Source organism: Tachysurus vachellii, chromosome 5 (genome assembly GCF_030014155.1).
Source record: "Tachysurus vachellii isolate PV-2020 chromosome 5, HZAU_Pvac_v1, whole genome shotgun sequence".
Taxonomy (NCBI): Eukaryota; Metazoa; Chordata; class Actinopteri; order Siluriformes; family Bagridae; genus Tachysurus; species Tachysurus vachellii.
The window spans coordinates 717,501-740,000 of record NC_083464.1 but is presented as its reverse complement, the minus strand read 5'-3'; the positions used below and the strand labels follow the sequence as shown (position 1 = coordinate 740,000).

At 44.6% G+C, this 22,500-nt stretch overlaps 1 protein-coding gene across 3 annotated transcripts in view; it reads left to right on the top strand.

Moving 5' to 3' along the window:
• LOC132845456 (ankyrin-repeat and fibronectin type III domain-containing 1) overlaps positions 1-22,500 on the top strand; it is a 76,733-nt gene that overhangs the window by 2,071 nt on the left and 52,162 nt on the right. For 2 of the 3 annotated variants that reach the window (XM_060869432.1, XM_060869431.1), the window contains exons 2-4: positions 1,090-1,147; positions 14,319-14,500; positions 21,407-21,636. In XM_060869432.1, coding sequence (XP_060725415.1) covers positions 1,110-1,147; positions 14,319-14,500; positions 21,407-21,636 — 450 coding nt within the window. In that variant the 5' untranslated portion in view covers positions 1,090-1,109. Of the gene's footprint in view, positions 1-1,089; positions 1,148-13,743; positions 13,796-14,318; positions 14,501-21,406; positions 21,637-22,500 lie in introns of those variants that run through there. The other variant, XM_060869433.1, reaches the window with a different exon arrangement.

Genomic DNA, 22,500 nt, shown 5'->3' with positions numbered 1-22,500 from the left:
TACTTTTTTGTTCTATATATTTCCATCTATCTGTCTCTCTCAGTAACACCTGTCCAGGTGTGGCAGTAGTCTTACTCATTAATTCAGTGTTAATCAAGTTTACAAAACCTCAGTGTGCCAGAGTGCAGCCAGAGGGAAGTCAAGTCTATACATGTATGAGAAAGGAAATGGAAAGACGGGTGAAAAAGAGAGACAGTGGCACACAGTTAGAGAGACATACCATGAGAGAGACAGACAGTGAGAGAGACAGACAGTGAGAGAGACAGTGGCACACAGTGAGAGAGACAGACAGTAAGAGAGACAGACAGTGAGAGAGACAGACAGTTAGAGAGACAGACAGTGAGAGAGACAGACAGTTAGAGAGATAGACAGTTAGAGAGACAGACAGTGAGAGAGACAGACAGTTAGAGAGACAGACAGTTAGAGAGACAGACAATTAGAGAGATAGACAGTGAGAGAGACAGTGGCACACAGTTAGAGAGACAGACAGTGAGAGAGACAGACACTTAGAGAGACAGACAGTGAGAGAGACAGACAGTTAGAGAGACAGACAGTGAGAGAGACAGACAGTTAGAGAGGCAGACAGTGAGAGAGACAGACAGTTAGAGAGACAGACAGTTAGAGAGACAGACAGTTAGAGAGACAGACAGTTAGAGAGACAGACAGTGACTGAAGCACTTGCTTTGATTAACTACATTTAGCAGGATACACACACTGAAAAACTGGAAGCCAGAGAGAATAAATAATAATTTCTGTGATAGATAACACACTATATATAGATGTAGGTGTGTGTTTCCTGAAACAATTATACTTCCTGTACTGAAAGTGATGAAGGGATGGAAGAGAGACAAAGAAGGAAAAGAGGAATGAATAATGTGTGCTTATTGTGAGTGTGTGTTGGGATTAGCATTCTCAGATCTAACACGCTGCACGATGATTACGGGATTATGTTTTTCCTGAAAACAGAATAGAATTAATTATTTTTACTAAAGGTTTTAGAGTATATTTACTGTCATGTTGATCAGTCAAAAATAATAATAATCCACCTTTTCTGTCTTTTACTCTATCTGTCTTTCTCCCTCTCTACAGGACATCAGGAGTGATGTAGCATGATTAGCGATCCACAGGAAATGGATGAATTCATAGAGTATGTCGTGCTTCTCATTATTATTCATTTACAATTAACACAAAATCTTATTTTAAGAATTAATATAGACTTAATTACACTACCCCCACGCTACACCCACTCCACACCCACACTACACCTAGACCACACCCACACTACCCTGCACTATACCCAGACCTCACTCACACTACCCCCACTCTACACTCACACCACACCCACACTACACCCAGACCACACCCACACTACCCACACACCACACCCACACTACCGTGCACTATACCCAGACCACACCCACACTACACCCACACCACACCCACACTACCCCGCACTATACCCAGACCACACCCACACCACACCCACACTACCCTGCACTATACCCAGAGCACACCCACACTACACCCAGACCACACCCATACAACCCCACACCACACCCAGACTACACCCACACTACACCCAGACCACACCCACACTACACCCACACTACCCACACACCACACCCGCACTACCCCGAACTATACCCAGACCACACCCACAATACCCCCAAGCTACACACACACCATACCCACACTACACCAGACCACACCCACACTACACCCAGACCACACCCACACTACATCCACATTACACCTACACCACACCCACATAACCCCAAACAACACCCAGACCACACCCACACTACACCCAGACCATACCCATACTACCTCCACACTACACCCACACTTCCCCCAAACTACACCCACACTACACCCAGACAACATCCATACTTTCCCCACACTACACCCAGACCACACCCATACTACCCCCAAACTACACCCACACTACCCCCACACTACACCCAGAACATCCCCACACTACACACAGACCACACCCATACTACCCCACACTACACCAGACCACACCCTCACTTCCCCAAACTACACCCACACTACACCCAGACCACACCCACACTACATCCAGCCCTCACCTATACTACACCCACACTACACCCAGACCACACCCACACTACCCCGCACTATACCCAGACCACACCCACACTACCCCCAAACTACACCCACACTACACCCACACTTCACCCAGACCACACCTACACTACACCCAGACCACACCCACACTACCCTGCACTATACCCAGACCACACCCACACTACCCTGCACTATACCCAGACCACACTCACACTACCCCCACACTACACCCACACCACACCCACACTACCCCCACACCACACCTACACTACCCCACACTATACCCAGACCACACATACACTACACCCAGACCACACCCATACTACCTCCACACTACACCCACACTTCCCCCAAACTACACCCACACTACACCCAGATAACACCCATACTACACCCAGACCACACCCACACTACCCCCACACTACACCCAGACCACACCTACACTACACCCACACTACCCCCACACTACACCCAGACCACACCCATACTACCTCCACACTATACCCAGACCACACCCACACCACACCCACACTACCCTGCACTATACCCAGAGCACACCCACACTACACCCAGACCACACCCATACAACCCCACACTACACCCAGACCACACCCAGACTACACCCACACTACACCCAGACCACACCCACACTACACCCACACTACCCACACACCACACCCGCACTACCCCGAACTATACCCAGACCACACCCACAATACCCCCAAGCTACACACACACCATACCCACACTACACCAGACCACACCCACACTACACCCAGACCACACCCACACTACATCCACATTACACCTACACCACACCCACATAACCCCAAACAACACCCAGACCACACCCACACTACACCCAGACCATACCCATACTACCTCCACACTACACCCACACTTCCCCCAAACTACACCCACACTACACCCAGACAACATCCATACTTTCCCCACACTACACCCAGACCACACCCATACTACCCCCAAACTACACCCACACTACCCCCACACTACACCCAGAACATCCCCACACTACACACAGACCACACCCATACTACCCCACACTACACCAGACCACACCCTCACTTCCCCAAACTACACCCACACTACACCCAGACCACACCCACACTACATCCAGCCCTCACCTATACTACACCCACACTACACCCAGACCACACCCACACTACCCCGCACTATACCCAGACCACACCCACACTACCCCCAAACTACACCCACACTACACCCACACTTCACCCAGACCACACCTACACTACACCCAGACCACACCCACACTACCCTGCACTATACCCAGACCACACCCACACTACCCTGCACTATACCCAGACCACACTCACACTACCCCCACACTACACCCACACCACACCCACACTACCCCCACACCACACCTACACTACCCCACACTATACCCAGACCACACATACACTACACCCAGACCACACCCATACTACCTCCACACTACACCCACACTTCCCCCAAACTACACCCACACTACACCCAGACAACACCCATACTACACCCAGACCACACCCACACTACCCCCACACTACACCCAGACCACACCTACACTACACCCACACTACCCCCACACTACACCCAGACCACACCCATACTACCTCCACACTACACCCAGATGACACCCACACTTCCCTCAAAGTACACCCACACTACACCCAGACCACACCCACACTACACCCACACTTCATCCAGCCCACACCTATACTACACCCACACTACACCCAGACCACACCCACACTACCCCGAACTATACCCAGACCACACCCACACTACCCCCAAACTACACCCACACTACACCCACACTTCACGCAGACCACACCCACACTACACCCAGACCACACCCACACTACACCTAGACCACATCCACACTACCCCCACACCACACCACCCCGCACTATACCCAGACCACACCCACACTACCCCCACACTACACCCAGACAACACCCACACTACACCCAGACCACACCTACACTACACCCACATTACACCCAGACCACACCCACACTACACACAGACCACACCCAAACTACACCCAGACCAGACCCACACTACACCCAGACAACACCCACACTACCCCCACCCTACACCCACACTTCACCCAGACCACACCCACACTACACCACACTATACCCAGACCACACCCACACTACACCCAGACCACACCCATACTACCTCCACACTACACCCAGACCACACCCACATGTCCCCCAACCTACACCCAGACAACACCCATACTACCCCCACACTACACCCACACTACCTCGCACTATACCCAGACCACACCCACACTACACCCACACTACACCCAGACTATCCCCACACTACACCCACACTACACCCAGACGATCCTCACACTACACCCAGACCACACCCACACTACCCACAAGCTACACGCACACAACACCCACACTTCACCCAGACCACACCCAAACGAGTGGGTTTACACATACTGAGTGTAAAAGCTCATGGGAAAACTGAGAAGGGATTTTACTGTCCAATTGCTTTAAATTACATAGAAATTCTCAGTAACCAAGGCTTTTCACTATGTGGGGCAGTTATATAATAAAAAATAGTATGCACTGCTGAGAAAATATTTAATGCCACAATTCAATAAATGGATGAACATGTATGATTCTATGAATGCAGCACATCTGGAAAATCTAGCTCTAAGACCATCTAGCTCTAGATATTTGACTGTAAATTTAGAGATTTTGAGGAAAAATCAAAAACAAATCAGTGTAGTTTAATATGTTGTGATCTGCTAAATGAGGTCTGATATGGTCTATAAATGAAACGGATGTGCATATTATGACAGGCAAACTGTTGGTGGAGCATAAAGAGTTTCAAATAACACAGTGGGAGTGGAGATACAGTCAAGTAAACATCTTTCTTTTGAGTTTTAATATTTTTGTTACTTTAATTTTACAAAAGGAGTGTTATTGATGCATAATGTGACCACACCTGGTCTCTACCTATAGTGTCTCACCTGTCTTTCTAAAAAAATGCTGATACATACAGATATCAATTTCCAAAAATGATCTTTTAGTCCAGAATGTGTGTGTGTGTTTGGGGACACAAACTCTGAGTCAAAGTATGCAGACATTACATGGAGTAAGTGGAAAGTATGGGAAGTGTGCGAAAAAATTGTGCAGCTTTAGATTGAAGGTGTTATTCATCTGATGAACAGCGTTACTGAAATATGTTCCTTTCTACTCTGACTCACCTCTGATTCAAACATACGGAAATGTTAGCAGGTATACACAAGTGTGTGTGTATATGTGTGTGTGTGTGAGAGAGAGAGAGAGAGAGTGTAAGTAAGTCACTAGACAGACTCTTCATTGCTGATTGTGCTTTTAATTTATTGACTTATGGAAATAATTTTACACTGGAGCTTACACTGGAGACTCCTTCCATAAATGTAAATAAATGCTTCTTTACAGATCATTGATCACTCTGTTTACAACATGTCTCTGTAAATGAGGTGTTACTACAGAAATAATAACATATTAAAACAAGTGCATTAATAATCATAAAACTGTGATTTGCAGCTGCCTTACTGCCTGAGCTGCTGTAAGAGAGAATTAATCAACACCTTCGGACCAATCAGAATTCAGAATACAGAAACCCAGTAAAGCTGGTGTAATACGACAATAGCTAGTGTTTCTCATGTTTCTCAGAACTGCAGGGTTACTAGCATATCTGTTTTCTTCTATAGTTAATATGTGGTCTTTTTGGGAAGAGAAACCCTGCATATGTTGGTACCTTTGCACATTTCTGGTTCTTTACAAGAGGTGTGTTGTGATAAACCACTGAAGCCAAAATGATTTCTCTTAGCAAGAACACTTTTGACTCTTACTCCATGATTACCTGAACCCTCACACGGACTGCAATGCTTTTATTCTCTTTAACATGAAACTCTATACAGAGATTCTGTAATGATTTGAGAGCCTACATACTGAGTTAAACAATCATTAATAACAGGAATTTATTTATTTATTTATTTATTTAACTTACAGAAACAACAGATCACAATCAACACACATAACCATGTGTGGTACAGGTACAAAAGGAAGTTAGAAACACACTTTGTTATTCTTTATACTTACACTAGTCAAGTCAAGTCAAGTCAAGAGGCTAAGTGCAGGAGCAGAGGAAGTGCTGTAAGTCTTTTATTATTAATCCTTATTGAAATCTGTCGTAGGTTCAAAGCTTCTGAATGTCATTTTTGAATGGAAATCAATTTGGAAAAGGTGTGTGTGTGTGTGTGTGTGTGTGTGTGTGTGTGTGTGTGTGTTGGAGCCATGGTCATGTGTATTTTAGTTTAGCAGCAACTGATGCCTGATGTTGTTGTTATACTAGAATCTAAATGTCAAACTATCATGGCCACAGAAGAGGAGGGAGAAGGTTCGTAGGTAGAGAGAGAAGAGGAAAGACAGGAGTACAAGTCTGAGAATAAGGACTCTTAATGTGTATACAATGACAGGGAAAAGTTAGAAAGCTGGTGGACATGATGGAGAGAAGGAAGGTAGATATACTGTGTGTGCAGGAGACCAGGGGGAAGGGGAGATGGTATGTAGTATTGGAGGGGGATACAAACTGTTTTATTATGGTGTGGATAGGAAGAGAAATGGGGCAGGAGTGATTGTGAGGAATGATTTAGAGGTAAAACGAGACAGGGTCATCGGTTTAAAGTTAGAAATTGAAAGGGTGCTGTTGAATGTGGTCAGTGGTTATGTTTCACAAGTAGGCTGTGAGTTAGAAGAGGTGATGGAGAGTATTCCTGGACTTGTCCCATGAAATTGTCAAAAAACAAACAACAATACAGCAATTTTCAACAACAGCAGTGACACACAGAGCCTCTGGCAAGGCATCCAAATGCTAAGAAATTATAAACCACCACCACAGACCTGTCACAGTGACATATCTCTGGTTAACTGCCTCAACGAATTCTATGGGTGATTGAGACTCAAAACAACACACAGGCACAGATGATCACACCTCTCCCACAAGAGAGATATATAAGCCTGACCCCAGTCAGCGTGGAATACATCCTCCATCCCCCTGAGGATCAACCCATACAAGGCAGCTGGACCAAACAACATACCTGGTTGGATTCTAAAGGACTGTGCTAAAGAACCACTGACATCTTGCTGAGTCAAACAGTCATCCCCAAAGTGTTTCAAGGCCACCACAATAATTCCCGTTGCAAAAAAGCCGCACCTATCCAGCCACATCAACTACTGGCCCATTACACTAACCCCCATCATTATTAAGTGCTTTGAGTGACTTGCCATGCCGCACATAAAATCCATTCTTCCTCGGACCCACAACCCCTTCTAGTTTGCATAGAGAGCTAACAGGTCCACGGATATTACACACCTGGACACCAAAGACTTCTATGTGCGAATTCTGTTCTTGGATTTTAGTTCAGCATTTAACACAATCATCTCCCAGGAGATAATAAGCAAACTGAGACACTTGGGACTTAACTCCTTTCTCTGTAACTGGGTACTGGACTTTTTATCAGAGGGACCACAGAATGTACGGGTCGGCAGAAAAACCTCTAAGCTCACCTTGCTAAGCACAGGGGCACCAAAGGGTGCGTGCTCAGCCCGTTTCTCTTCACCATGCTGACCCATGATTATGTACCCAGCTACAGTACCAACCATATCGTCAAGTTTGCAGATGACACAACTGTAGTGGGCCTCATCACCAACAACAATAAGACCAACCACAGGTGCCAGGTGAGCCGACTGCTCCAGTGGTGCTCTCCCTTATGGACATCTTCCACACCCGCCTAACTAGCAGAGCTATCTGCATCGCTGATGATAGCTCACATCTATCAAACCTCCAGTTAATCCTGCTTCTTTCAGGGAGAAGGTACCAGAGCCTCCAGGATTGAGGACAACAACCTCCTCAACAATACAACATTTATCAGACTGTATATTTATAATCACACCCTCCAGTGTCACCCATATGAGGATGGGTTCTGCTTTGAGTCTGGTTCCTCTCAAGGTTTCTTCCTTTACCATCTAAGGGAGTTTTTCCTTGCCACTGTTGCCTCAGTCACCTCAGACTAAATCAAAATATCTAAATATAATCTTATATTAATTTTGAATTTTTGTATTATATTCTTCTTTATTTTATTCTTTATTTTAACCTGATGTTTATGTTCTGTAAAGCTGCTTTGAGACAATGTCAAAGTTAAAAGCCCTTTACAAATAAATTTGAATTGAATTGAATTGAAGAAGCGACGTGACAAAAACAAAACAGTAAGTATATGATGAGTTGTATGACAGGTTCGACACGAGGGAAAGTGAGAAGGACTTGTACAGATTAGCGAGACAGAGAGATAGAGATGGGAAGGATGTATAACAGATAATGGTGATTAAAGATAGAGATGGAAAGGTGCTGACAGGAGAGTGTGCAGAGAAGATGGAAGTATTTTGACTAGCTGATAAATGAGGAAAATGAGAGGGAAAGAAGGAGGGAATATTGTAGAGCAAGAAATAGGAAAAATTAGAAAGGATGAGTTGAGGCAGGATCTGAGGAGAATCAAGAGTGAAAAGGTTGTTGGTCCAGATGACATAGTTCAAGTGTGGAAGTGTGTAGGGGTCAGATGGTGATCCAATAATGGATGATAATTCTGGGAGACTGTTGGTAAATCTCTCTGCAGTAGTGGATGTAAATGTACATTTAACATAGTGACATGGCAAGTCACAAATATCGTGTCCGAAGTGCAATTTAAACAAAATGAGATAGTGGTCAGAGATAGCTTCTGATTGAATCACTGTGACTATATTTTCTATATTTAACCTGAGAGTTAGAACGAGATCAAGAGTAAGACCTCCATTATTAGTGGGTCCTATTACGTTCTGGTTAAACCCTACTGAAGCTAAGATGGAAACACCTTCTGTTCTCAGAGGATCTTATAACTTATCAAAATGAATATTAAAGACTCCAACAATTACTGCTTTGTCTAAAGAAACAACTAGGTTTGAAATTAAATTTGCAACTTCACAGTTTTATTCAGAATATGGTCCAGGAGGTCTGTAAATAACAATTAGAGGAACTGACTCAGTAGACTTATTTTTTAAACACAGAACACTAAACTTCTGATCAGTAATCAATTCATTAGTCAGAAGGGATTATTATGCAAGAGATCTTATATTTAACAGTCCTAGCTCCAGATCAAAGTTGCTGGCTGTGCATTACCTATGATCTAATTTTATACTAATAAGGTTAATAAACTAATTTTCTGAGTCTTTATAGTTTTTTGTTTAGCTCGGGAAACAGACACAGTCTAAATGTTGTGAACGATTTAATGGGTGACGATTTAATGCAGCTAGCAGACTGTTGGATTAGCCTGCTTGTCTGCTCCCTGGCCCTATTTTTATACTATGTGCTATGCTGCAAGAAATGAGAGCAGCACCTTCCCTAGTGGAATGATGGACACCTTCCCATCCTAACAGGCCAGCCTTGCCCTCAAAAATACTCCAATTATCTCTAACTCCCACATTGTTTACAGAGCACCACCTGGACATCCAGCAGGTCAGTGACCATAACCTGCTGTCAGCTACATCGCTATACCACATTGGGATGGGGCCAGAGCATACTACAGCATCGGACATCGAATTTGCTAATTTACACACCTCTACAATATTACTCTTAATAACCTCTGACTGATGAAGGCATATATCATTAGCTCCTACGTGGAAATCTTGCTTTGAGTATCTATGCTTGCCTAAGACCCTAATATTACCTGCTATGTACGGCGTCCTGGATCCCAGAATACACCTCGATCAGAGAGCTAATTAAAATACACTTATCACAAGTAGAATTAATGCTAATGACGGAGGAAGAATAACTAACATCCTGCAGCTCACACAATGGACAAGCTGAAAGTTTGCCATACTTAATGATTACGTACCTTTGTATAACATTTTCATACTAGTTTATTGTACCTTATTTTTAATTATTTAAGCTTGATAATTTCATAACAGGAGGCACGGTGGCTTAGTGGTTAGCACGTTTGCCTCACAACTCCAGGGTTGGGGGTTCGATTCCCCGTGCCTCGGGGGTTTCCTCCGGGTACTCCGGTTTCCTCCCCCCGGTCCAAAGACATCCATAGTAGGTTGATTGGCATCTCTGGAAAATTGTCTGTAGTGTGTGGTTGTGTGAGTGAATGAGAGTGTGTGTGTGTGTGCCCTGTGATGGGTTGGCACTCCATCCAGGGTGTATCCTGCATTGATGCCCAATGACGCCTGAGATAGGCACAGGCTCCCCGTGACCCGAGGTAGTTCAGATAAGCGGTAGAAGATGAGTGAATGAATGAATGAATTTCATAATATTTAGCTCATATACAGTATATTATAATCTGAAGAAACACTGTCTTGTGGTTGAAATGAATTATTTAAACTGCTTTCCTGTAAAAATGTGTCAAGCACATGCAGAGGAAATGTTGCATTGTTGTGTGATAGTGTGAATGTAGAGTATGTTTAGTGTTTTGCTTCTTTACTTTCATCTTTATATTCAGTGAGTAATTGAGCTATAGTATTGAGACTTGAACAGGCTTTGACCATACAGAAGCAGCTGGGTAAACCCATAGAAGGTTCTTGCTCTTCTATTAACTATCAAAATTTCCCCTAGCCAGTGAGGAGTTAACAGCTTTTATTGTCTGGGTCTTCATGAAGCAGAGGTGTGAAAGTTAGTACTGCCAACAGTGTCAATCAACCCTTTTAAAAAGATCCATGAAATCAGAGACGTCTGTGGTTCTTCTTCCATTTTTGAGCACCACTGTTCAGAAATATTCACACTGTTGCTGGAATTATGGCACATTTCATTCATTCATTCATTCATTCATTCATTTTCTACTGCTTATCTGAACTATTCTCGGGTGACGGGGAGCCTGTGCCTATCTCAGGCGTCATTGGGCATTAAGGCAGGATACACCATGGATGGAGTGCCAACCCATCACAGGGCACACACACACTCATTCACTCACACAATCACACACTACGGACAATTTTTCCAGAGATGCCAATCAACCTACCATGCATGTCTTTGGACCGGGGGAGGAAACCGGAGTACCTGGAGGAAACCCCCGAGGCACGGGGAGAACATGCATACTCCACACACACAAGGCAGAGGCGGGAATCGAACCCCCAACCCTGGAGGTGTGAGGCAAACGTGCTAACCACTAAGCCACCGTGCCCCCCTCTATGGCACATTTGATTTCAAAAATCTAAATTGATAAATCTCCATCACTGAGCAAGGCATTTTAAGAAGTTGACAGGAGTTTTACTCCTCGACAGATCCTTCCACAAGTAGCTTTTCTGTTCCTTAAATCTAAACCATCATCATCTACCCACATCATCATTTCCATATGGAGGGAAAGATGTTTGTATCAGACTCAGACAGATGGAGGAAAAGGTAAAATGGAATCAGTGGCTAAAGTGAGTTCATGCCCTGTACTAGTATGTACTTGCAATATGGAGAATGATGTACTTAATGGCTCATGACAGACCCTGTGGACTGTTCTCTGGGGTATATTGACCATGGTCTGATAGGTGAACGATGAAGATCCATAAGCCAAACCAAAAACTTGTGTAAGAGATGGATTGGTGTAGAGGCTTGTGTCTTTGCCTTTGTTGTCTGTGTCACTTGTTTCCTGAGTGATTATTCTTGGCTTTAATGCTAACATCATTATCTAAGTGACTCAAAGAAATAGTTAATTTCAGATAGTAGTTTCATGGATGTGATCCTTCATTAAACATGTCATAAACTCATTCTGTAAAAAGTTGAATGATTTGTTGCTGCTAGCTGTTATATACCTCTACACTTGTGTCATTTAATTTTTACTATAATAATAATAATAATCCTGTTATGCAGGGTCACAGTTAGTCAGCATCATTTCTGAATAAACAGCCAAAGTGAATTAATCAGTTTGTGAGATGCTTGGAATAACCCTTAAAGCTGTCCCTTATTAAAGCTGTCATGTTGTGTGGGCTGAGTAAACACACAACACGTCTACCAGAGAGCTATGCTGTCTGACAAAATAGACCGTAGAAAGAAAAGCATTCATGTAAAGCTCTATATGTGATTTTGTCACTGAGTTGTTTATACTCTTTATGAGGATAAACGATTCTTGCATATTCTTATTTCTCTATGTGTATCTCTGACCATCACACTAATATGTGCTTCTTTCCCAAAGTGTGACCACAAACACTGAAGCACACAGTTGTGCAGAATGTCTCTGTGTTGTTACATTACAGTATTATATCACTGAAATTAAGAGTCCAAGCCCTGTTCCAGCATGACAATGTCCCTGTGCACAAAGCAGATCCATGAAGAGTGAAGAACTCGAGTGTCCTGCACAGAGCCCTGACTCTGACTCAGTTACACTGAACAAACACCTCGGGGATGAACTGGAACTCCGACTGTACTCCAGACCTCCTCACTCTTACACCATCAGTATCTGATCTCACTAATGCTCTTGTAGCTGAATGAACACAAACCCCCACAGACACAATCCAACATCTAGGAGAAAACCTTCACAGAAGAGTGGAGCTCATTACAACAGCAAAGGGAATTCATCTGGAAGGACATAATGGTGTGATTGTCAGGGGTGCACAAACTTTTGGCCATATAATGTAGTTAGTTGATTTCTTGCAGTGCCATGTTGTGTTCTCCAGGAAGATCACATGATCATGAGTGGTACATCTCTGTGAATATAAAGCATGTTACATCTCTTCATCTTATTGATGGCTTATACAGTGCACTCACAGCTGGTCATAAGGCTCTACAGTATGTGGGAATCTGAGGGCATTTAAAACTATATATAGTTTTATATAATATTTATATTAAAATTTATATAAAATATTAAATTTTAATTTTTATATAATATTTATATTAAAATTTATATAAAATATTAAATTTAAAAATGAGGACTTACTGAATGTAATTTAAGTATTCAGAAGAATGAATGTCCCAGATATGCGTTCAGTTTCATCCCTACAGAAAGTGAGTGAGAGAGAGAGTGAATGAAGTAATAATGACGAGAAGGTCCCTTTTGCTCTCTAATGTTCCTTTCTTCAGTTTTCCTTATTTTATGTGGGTGGATTTAGCGGTGAGGGGATCTGGCAACTGTGCTGTCTTTTATCATTATCTATGTGAACTTAGAGGAGCTCTCTCTTGCTCTCTTACTCTCTCTCTCTCACTTTGCGGGGGTGAGTGTTCAGGCAGTTACTAACATTGCTATTTTTGGCATTATCGTGTATATTTGTGTGTGTGTGTGTATACGAACGTGTATGTGTATGCGTGATGCAGACAACTCCTCTCGCTCTATTTATGCTGCAGGCTGAGAAAGAGAGAGAGAGAGAGCGAGAGAGAGAGAGAGAGAGAGAGAGAGAGAGAGAGAGAGAGAGAGAATGATACTCAGGTGAATTGTGGACTGCTGGAAGAAAACATTCACAGCCTGACACACGGAGGACATTGTTACACATACATGCACACTCATTCTCTCTCTCTCTCTCTCTCTCTCTCTCTCTCTTTCTCACACACAAACACAAACACACACACACACACACATAATGGCGAGTTTTGGGAAGCTGATTAATTGGAGAGACGGACGCCGCAGTGGAAGCTACTGCTGTAGTGCAGCTGAGGCCAGGTACAATACAGTGTGTGTCTGTGTGTGTACAAGACACTCATATGGCAAACTGAGTGTTTGTGAATAAGTGTTATATGTGCGTTTGTTGTTGAATTTGTGCATGTATATGAAAGGGAAAGTGTAACACACACACAGACATGCAGACACACACACGCACACGTCAAAAAATGATTTGCTGTGTGTCTGAAGTGTTTCAATAGATAATACAGTAGAGAGTATGTGTAATTGATATCACTATGTAGTGTATATTAAACTGGGGACTCCTCATGCCTCTGCCCACTCCCCCGACCCCCGACCCCCTGACCCTCCCCTGCTTTTCCCAATAATCAATATATTTTGTTGTTACATTTTTTAGATTACACTTTCTTCTTTATTAAACAATTCATAGTTGCCATGCAGCACTATTTTGGTGTTTTGGGTATTGTGCTTAATCTTTGACTAATGGATTTTATTTAGGTATGTTTTCAAAAATGTGCATTGCCCAGTGGATAAAGTGATACATTTTTTATTTTATTTTTTGCAGGTTATTAGAGCGTCGTCTTCAGAGACCCCTGCTGGCCAAGTCTAGAACGTTACCCAGCATCCCTCAATCTCCCATTGTGGGCCGAGTGAATCAGACCTCTCAGCTGGATGGTGGAAGTGAGCCCTGCTCCCAATTGTCATCTAGCCCCACCCACTTCAGTGCCTGCACATTGCCCCCTGCAGGTACTGCATTGTCATTACACATTTTTATTACTCTCACCACATTTGGCATCAGACCACAATGTGTGGCTATCTTTAGTAGTTCTTTTGGTTAGTCCTGAGGCTCAGTCTTCTTGAGACTAGTGTAAGGTCAGGCATGTATGGCTTCCAGGGGGTTGTACCTTTAACGATTCATTAATAGTCTCTCTCTTCTGGGGGCAACTCACCTGAGGTACAGCTACAGGACAGTGAATGCAGGCAGTTTGTTTGGATGGCTATGGAAATATCAATGAAAATGCCAGCATGTGAGAACCCTTTCAGAGCCACTGATGGGTAAGATACACCTACAAATTAGGAAAATCCCTAAAAAGGGCTTCATCTTAATAAAGAAGAAGAGGAAAAAAAGTTAAACTGTGTAGTGGTGGATATAATGGCTAAGCTTTTTTATAATATACATTTTATTTTTAACTTTGCTAGCAGTTAACACAGATTTCTAGAGCAGCATCAGGACAGAAAAAATATAATTACGTTTGCAAAGATGCTGGTTTTATGCTGATGAAATATAATCCAGAATTTATCAACTTAAGATGCATTTCATTTAATCTCTCTCTCTAGCAATCCACTGCCCCTGGTATACTACTCTTTGGCCTATACTTGGTCTATAGCCGTGACTGCATGTCTGGTGTTTGTGGCTATGTGTTAACGAGGGGCTAAGAGGTTGAACACCGGGCCACTAAAGTTGTGTCTCTTTAAAGTCAATACACAGCCTGAGGTGCTTGTGGTCCGTGGCCATGGTGGAACAATTCAATGACATTTTTGGCCAGGATACTCTACAAAAGGTGTGTTATAGGATAGACATGCTGAAGATCACACATGCTGCACTCCTTCTGAGCTGCTGTTTGGTCAGCAGTGTTTTATTAATATTTTATTTTAAATCAGTGGTCCTTGTTGTTTCCCTTACTGACTCTTGCCCCTGAGATCGATGAGAGAGAGGGGTATCATGTATCATGTAATCAGACCCTCTGAGCCCAGCTGCTGACAGACTCCATCCACCATCATGTCTATAGAGAGAAGGTCACAGTGGGTGTTAGTTAGAATTCATTAGCAGAGTTCTGCATGTTCATTCTGTTGGTGTATAAACATATTCATGCATTCTTGCTATAACACATTGTATTATTCATCATGAGTCACATCAAAATCAAATAAGCATTTAAATCTGCAGAATTATTAAATTATTTACTATTTATTTATATCTCGTTGCATCATTAGTTTTTTTTATCACAGCAGTTTTATTCTCTCTCTCTCTCTCTCTCTCTCTCTCTCTCTCTCTGAGTTAAGCACCTCATGATATTTTCCTTTTGCTTAAAGAACTAAGTCCCCATAATTTTCCCCATGTTGGTTGCTAAGCAACTACTGTCACCAGCACCAGAGTGTGTGAGTGAAACACAGATATTTGTTTCCCACACCAAACACACACATTCAATACACACACATTCAATACACACACCAAACACACACATTTATTACACACATAAAACACACACATTCAATACACACACCAAACACATGCGTTCAATACACCCATCAAACACACGCTTTTAATAAACACACCAAACACACACATTCAATACACACACAAAACACACACATTCAACACACACACAAAGCACACACATTCAATACACACACCGAAACACAGGCTTTCAATACACACACCAAACAGACGCATTCAATACACACACAAAACACACACATGTAAACTCTGACGATGAAAACCGTGGTGAATTCCCGTGGTAAATAAAATGGCCTGCATTTAACAGTCACAAACTCCACTAGCGATGAGCAGTAACTAGAAACAAGAACATTCCCTGAGCACCCTGCCAAGAATGTTGCCTGGTCCCGCAGCCTTCCGTGGGTTAACTCTGCATAGAGCTCTCCTCTCATTGGGCGTGGATAGACAGAGTACCTGATTGTTGGGGGAAGGGATGGTCTTTCTTTCCGCTACGTTGTTCTGCACCTCAAACCGAGCGTAGAAGTCATTCAGCCCAACTGGGAGGGAGGCATCACTATTACAGGCAGGTGAAGCTGTCTTGTAGTTCGTGATGGCCTCTATGCCCTGCCACATGAGCCGGGTGTCTCCGCTGTCCTGGTAGTGGCTGTGGATTGTCTGGGCATGTGCGTGCTTTGCCTCTCTGATGGCTCAGGACAGTTTGGCCCTTGCTGTTCTTAGGGCCACCCTGTCCCCTGTTCTGAAGGCTAGGTCTCTAGTCCTCAGCAGCGCACACACTTTAGCAGTCAACCACGGCTTCTTGTTGGAGCGTGTGGTGATAGTCTTGGAGACGGTCACGTCATCAATGCACATGCCAATGTACAGTAACTGGTCACTGATGATGTGTACTCCTCCAAGTTGATGAAGTCGCCGTTGGTTGCAGCCTCCCTGAAGATGTTTCAGTCAGTGCACTCAAAGCAGTCCTGAAGACCAGAGGTGGCTTTCACCTGCTTTAGAACTGGTTTAGAGTCTGACGAGTGGTCTGTATGCTGCAATTAGCATAACAGATATGTGGTCTGAGTAGCCGAGATGGGGGCGGGGCTCTGCACGATACGTGTCAGAAACGTTTGTGTTGTCTGTCTGTGGTTCCATCGTGCTTCAAAAAATCCACCATTGTGCCCATACCAAAGAAAAACAGAATCACATGCTTACATGACTGGAGGCCCGTTGCTCTCACACCCATCTTCAGCAAGTGTTTTGAGAAACTTATCAGAGATTACATCTGCTCTGTGCTGCCTGCCTCACTGGATCCGCTACAATTTGCATATCGTAGCAACCGTTCCACAGACGATGCTATTGCTTTCACCCTACACACTGCTCTCTCCCACCTGGAAAACAAGAATGCTGTTTGTGGGCTACAGCTCAGCATTTAACACCATAGTGCCTGCCACACTTGTTGCAAAGCTCCAGACTCTGGGACTAAACAGATCTCAGCTGGATTCTGGACTTCCTGACAGGCAGAAGTCAGGTGGTAAGAATGGGCAACAACACTTCATCCCCGCTGACCCTCAACATTGGTGCTCCTCAGGGCTGTGTCCTCAGCCCACTCGTGTACATGCCTCTTCTTCCTGAGACGGCTGAGGAAGTTTGGAATGAGCCCCAGCATCCTCAGATCATTCTACACCTGCACTACAGAGAGCATCCTGACAGGCTGCATCACTGCCTGGTTTGGAAACAGCACCGCTGGCAACAGTAAAGCTCTGAATAGGGTAATGCGAACTGCCAGCCACATTGTTGGAGGTGAGCTTCCCTCCCTCCAGGACATCTACACCAGGCGGTGTATAAGGAAAGCCTCGAGGATCATCAGTGACTCCAGCCACCCGTCCCACAGACTGCTCTCTCTGCTGCCCTCAGGAAGATGTCGCCGCAGCATCCGATCCCGCACTAGCAGAATGAGGGATCAGACTAATGAACAGGCATAACTAATACACCCTACAGCATACTTCCACAATATTCTATGCCACACACTGCACTTTAACTTCAACAGTTCAACACTGGACTACACACACACACTGCATTTATACACACTGGACTATACAGACACACTGCATTTATACACACTGGACTATACATACACACTGCACTTTAACTTCAACAGTTCAACACTGGACTGTACATACACACTGCATTTAATACAATAATCTATCTGTTACCACTGGATACCATCCGATGCACATCCATGACATTTCTGTATCCGGCCGTATGTCTTGGACTCTCGGGTAAAGAGAGGGGCAGAGCTGTCAACTGATCACCACCTGGTGGTTAGTTGGATCCGATGGCCGGGGAGGAAGTTGGACTGTGAGGGTCCGCTGGGAACGTTTGGCAGAGTCTCCGGTCAGAGAGATCTTCAACTCCCACCTCCGGCAGAGCTTCAACCAGATCCCAAGGGAGGTTGGAGACATTGAGTCTGAGTGGACCATGTTCTCCACCTCCATTGTCGACACGGCCGCGCTGAACTGTGACCGTAAGGTCTCTGGTGCCTGTCGTGGCGGCAATCCCCGAACCCGGTGGTGGACCCCGGAAGTAAGGGATGCCGTCAAGCTGAAGAAGGAGTCCTATCGAGCCTGGTTGGCTCGGGGGACTCCGGAGGCAGCTGATAGGTACCGGAGGGCCAAGCGAGCTTCAGCCCGGGTGGTTGCAGAGGCAAAAACTCAGGTCTGGGAGGAGTTCGGTGAGGCCATGGAGAAGGACTATTGGTTGGCCTCGAAGAAATTCTGGCAAACCGTCCGGCGCCTCAGGAGGGGGAAGCAGTGCCCTGCTCACACTGTTTACAGTGGGAGCGGGAATCTGCTGACTTCGACTGGGGACATTCTCGGACGGTGGAAAGAGTACTTCAAGGATCTCCTCAACCACACCGACATGTCTTCCACTGAGGAAGCAGAGGCAGAGGGCTCAGTTGAGGACTCGTCGATCCCCCAAGCTGAGGTCACTGAGGTGGTTGAGAAGCTCCTGAGATCCGCCCTGAGTACCTCAAGTCTCTGGATGTTGTGGGGCTGTCTTGGTTGACACGCCTCTGCAACATCGCAGGGCGGCTGGGGACAGTGCCTCTGGACTGGCAGACTGGGGTGGTGGTCCCTCTGTTTACGAAGGGGGACCGGAGGGTGTGTTCCAACTACAGGGGGATCACACTCCTCAGCCTCCCCGGAAAAGTCTATGCCAGGGTACTGGAGAGGAGAATTCGGCCGATAGTCGAACCTCGGATTCAGGAGGAACAATGCGGGTTTCGTCCCGGTCGTGGAACACTGGACCATCTCTATACCCTCACCAGGTTGCTGGAGGGTTCATGGGAGTTTGCCCAACCAGTCCACATGTGCTTTGTGGATCTGGAGAAGGCATTCGACTGTGTCCCTCGTGGTGATCTGTGGGGGGTGCTCTGGGAGTATGGGGTCCGGGGCCCTCTGCTAAGGGCTGTCCGGTCCCTATATGACCGGAGCAGGAGTTTGGTTTGCATTGCCGGCAGTAAGTCAGACTTGTTCCCGGTGCATGTTGGACTCCGGCAGGGCTGCCCTTTGTCACCGGTCCTGTTCATTATTTATATGGACAGGATTTCTAGGTGCAGTCGGGGGCCGGAGGGAGTATGGTTTGAGCTGAGCCGCAAGGCGAAGCTCTCTATTTACCAGTTGATCTACGTTCCTACCCTCACCTATGGTCATGAGCTTTGGGTCATGACCGAAAGGACAAGATCCCGGTTACAGGCGGCCGAAATGAGTTTCCTCCGCAGGGTGGCTGGGCGCTCCCTTAGAGAGTGAGGAGTTCGGTCATTCGGGAGGAGCTCAGAGTAGAGCCGCTGCTCCTCCACATCGAGAGGAGTCAGCTGAGGTGGCTCGGGCATCTGTTCCGGATGCCTCCTGGACGCCTCCCTGGGGAGGTGTTCCGGGCATGTCCAACCGGGAGGAGGCCCCGGGGAAGACCTAGGACACGCTGGAGGGACTATGTCTCTCGGCTGTCCTGGGAACGCCTCGGTAATGAATGAACACTCTGATAATGAAAACCATGGTGAATTCACGTGGTAAATAAAATGGCCTGCATCTAACAGTCACAAACTCTACTGACGATGAACAGTAACTAGAAACAAGCGTAGAGTTCTTACACCATCCTGTGTTGATGTAAACACACACACCACCACCGCGAGTCTTACCGCACAGAGCTGCATTTCTGTCGGCGCAAAACAAGATGATGGTGTCCGGAACTCTGTATCTGAGCCACGTCTCTGTGAAAACAAAGATGCTGCAGTTTCTAAACTCTCACTGTGTAGTGCGTTTGAGTCGGATGTAGTCCAGATTATTGTCCAGGGAGCAAACATTGGAAAGTAGAATGGACGGGAGAGCCGGCCGGTTAGGGTTTGTTTTTAGCCTAGGGTTTGTTTTTAGCCTAGCATGGACACACTTCTGCTTCCTTGAGCACCGCTTTCAGAGTCGTCTCTCCTTGTCTCTGACATCAGGCGACGCAGAGGACTTGAGGCCTGGTCTCTCCGCAGCAAGCCAAGGTCCCGAAGCCTTTCCAGCACATCAAATGCATCATTTCTGTATTTTATTAGCTTCTGACGGTTGTACACATGAACACCGCTGTCTCTGGTGTTTATGTAATAGTGATAGTCAGGCTAAAAAACGTAAATAAAACCTTAAAAAATATAAATAGCACCATATTGAATCCGGAGTGGCCGCTGTGTGCTACTGCTGTGCCGCAATCTTGGAAGGGAAAATCCATGTGTGGTGTGTCACACAAATACACACACCAAGCGCATGCATTCAATACACACACCAAACACACACATTTAATACACACATCAAACACACATTCAAATCACACACATTCAATACACACCAAACACGCATTCAGTTCTCACACCAAACACACATTTAATACACACATCAAATACACATATAAGACACACTCCAAACACACACATTCAATCATTCAATCATCGGGACTCATTCAATACACACATTCAATACACACATTCAATACACACACATCAAACACACACATTCAATACACTCATTACACTCAATTCAACACATTCAATACACTCAATACACTCATTCAATACTCATTCAATACACACATTCAATACACACATTCAATACACACACATCAAACACACACATTCAATACACACATCAAACACAGACATCAAACACACACATTCAATACATACACCAACAGTACTCTGTATGTGTGTGACAAATAAAATTTGAATTTGAATACACAATCAAACACACATCAAAAATACACATTCAATACACACCAAACACACACACACACCAACCCCGCACACATTCATTACAAACATCAACCATAAACACTCAATACACAGAATGAAGCATCATTAAGAATGTTAGCTCTGTGTGTGTGTGTGTGTGTGTGTGTGTGTGTTTCAGATTATGCATGGCAGTTAGAAGATGATAATGAAGGTGAAGAACACCAGGTGGGATCAGATGTGACGCCCCGTCCACATTCACAGTCGCCATTTTCCCAATTACACAGACGAGCTGCATATCTAAGAAAGAGTATTTCTGTTGATGGTCATCTGGGCGTGTCTGAGTATGACTCCGCCCATTCAGAAAGCCGGGACTCACGCAGTGGAAACGAAAAGCTGAGGAGAAAATTGGTGAGTAAGAACAACATTCCATTTTAGTCACTTTTTAAAAATATTTAGTACGAGAGAAATTTAACACATACATACACACATGTTCACACACATACACACACATACACACATGTTCACACACACATACACACATGTTCATACACTTACACATACATACACACATGTTCACACACATACACACATGTTCACACACTTACACACATACACACATGTTCACACACTTACACAGACACACACACGCACTTTAGAGGTTTATAAATGTTTTATTTGTAGTGTGTAAGTTGAACCTTCATTAGCTGCTCACCTTCTGTAATAGAGCATCAGGTGTCTTATTGGAACCACACACAGACACACACAGACACACACACACAGACACACACTGACACACAGACACACGTACAGTGTTGTAAAGTTGCAGTCAGAGTACACACATGAGGGAGAGCTGAATATACTGTATGTGTATATTTTTGTGGAGATGGGCTGCTCTCTACACCTACTGAGTCACCTGTGTTTTAGGGTAAGTGTGTGTGTGTGTGTGTGAGAGAGAGACTGTCAGTAGAGTAGAAGTTACTAGCTACTGTAGTATTGTGGAACTGATCACGATCATTACCATTAAAATTATTAGTAATGTTTGAGATTTTACAGATTTGAAAAATTATATTGAAGTTTAATTCAAATGCAGGAAAAGTATTTGCTGCCTTCCACAAACACTGTGGAGTAAATGTACAGATGGAGTAAATGTACTGGTGGAGTAAATGTACTGATGGAGTAAATGTACTGGTGGAGTAAATGTACTGATGGAATAAATGTACTGATGGAGTAAGTGTACTAATGGAGTAAATGTACGGGTGGAGTAAATGTACT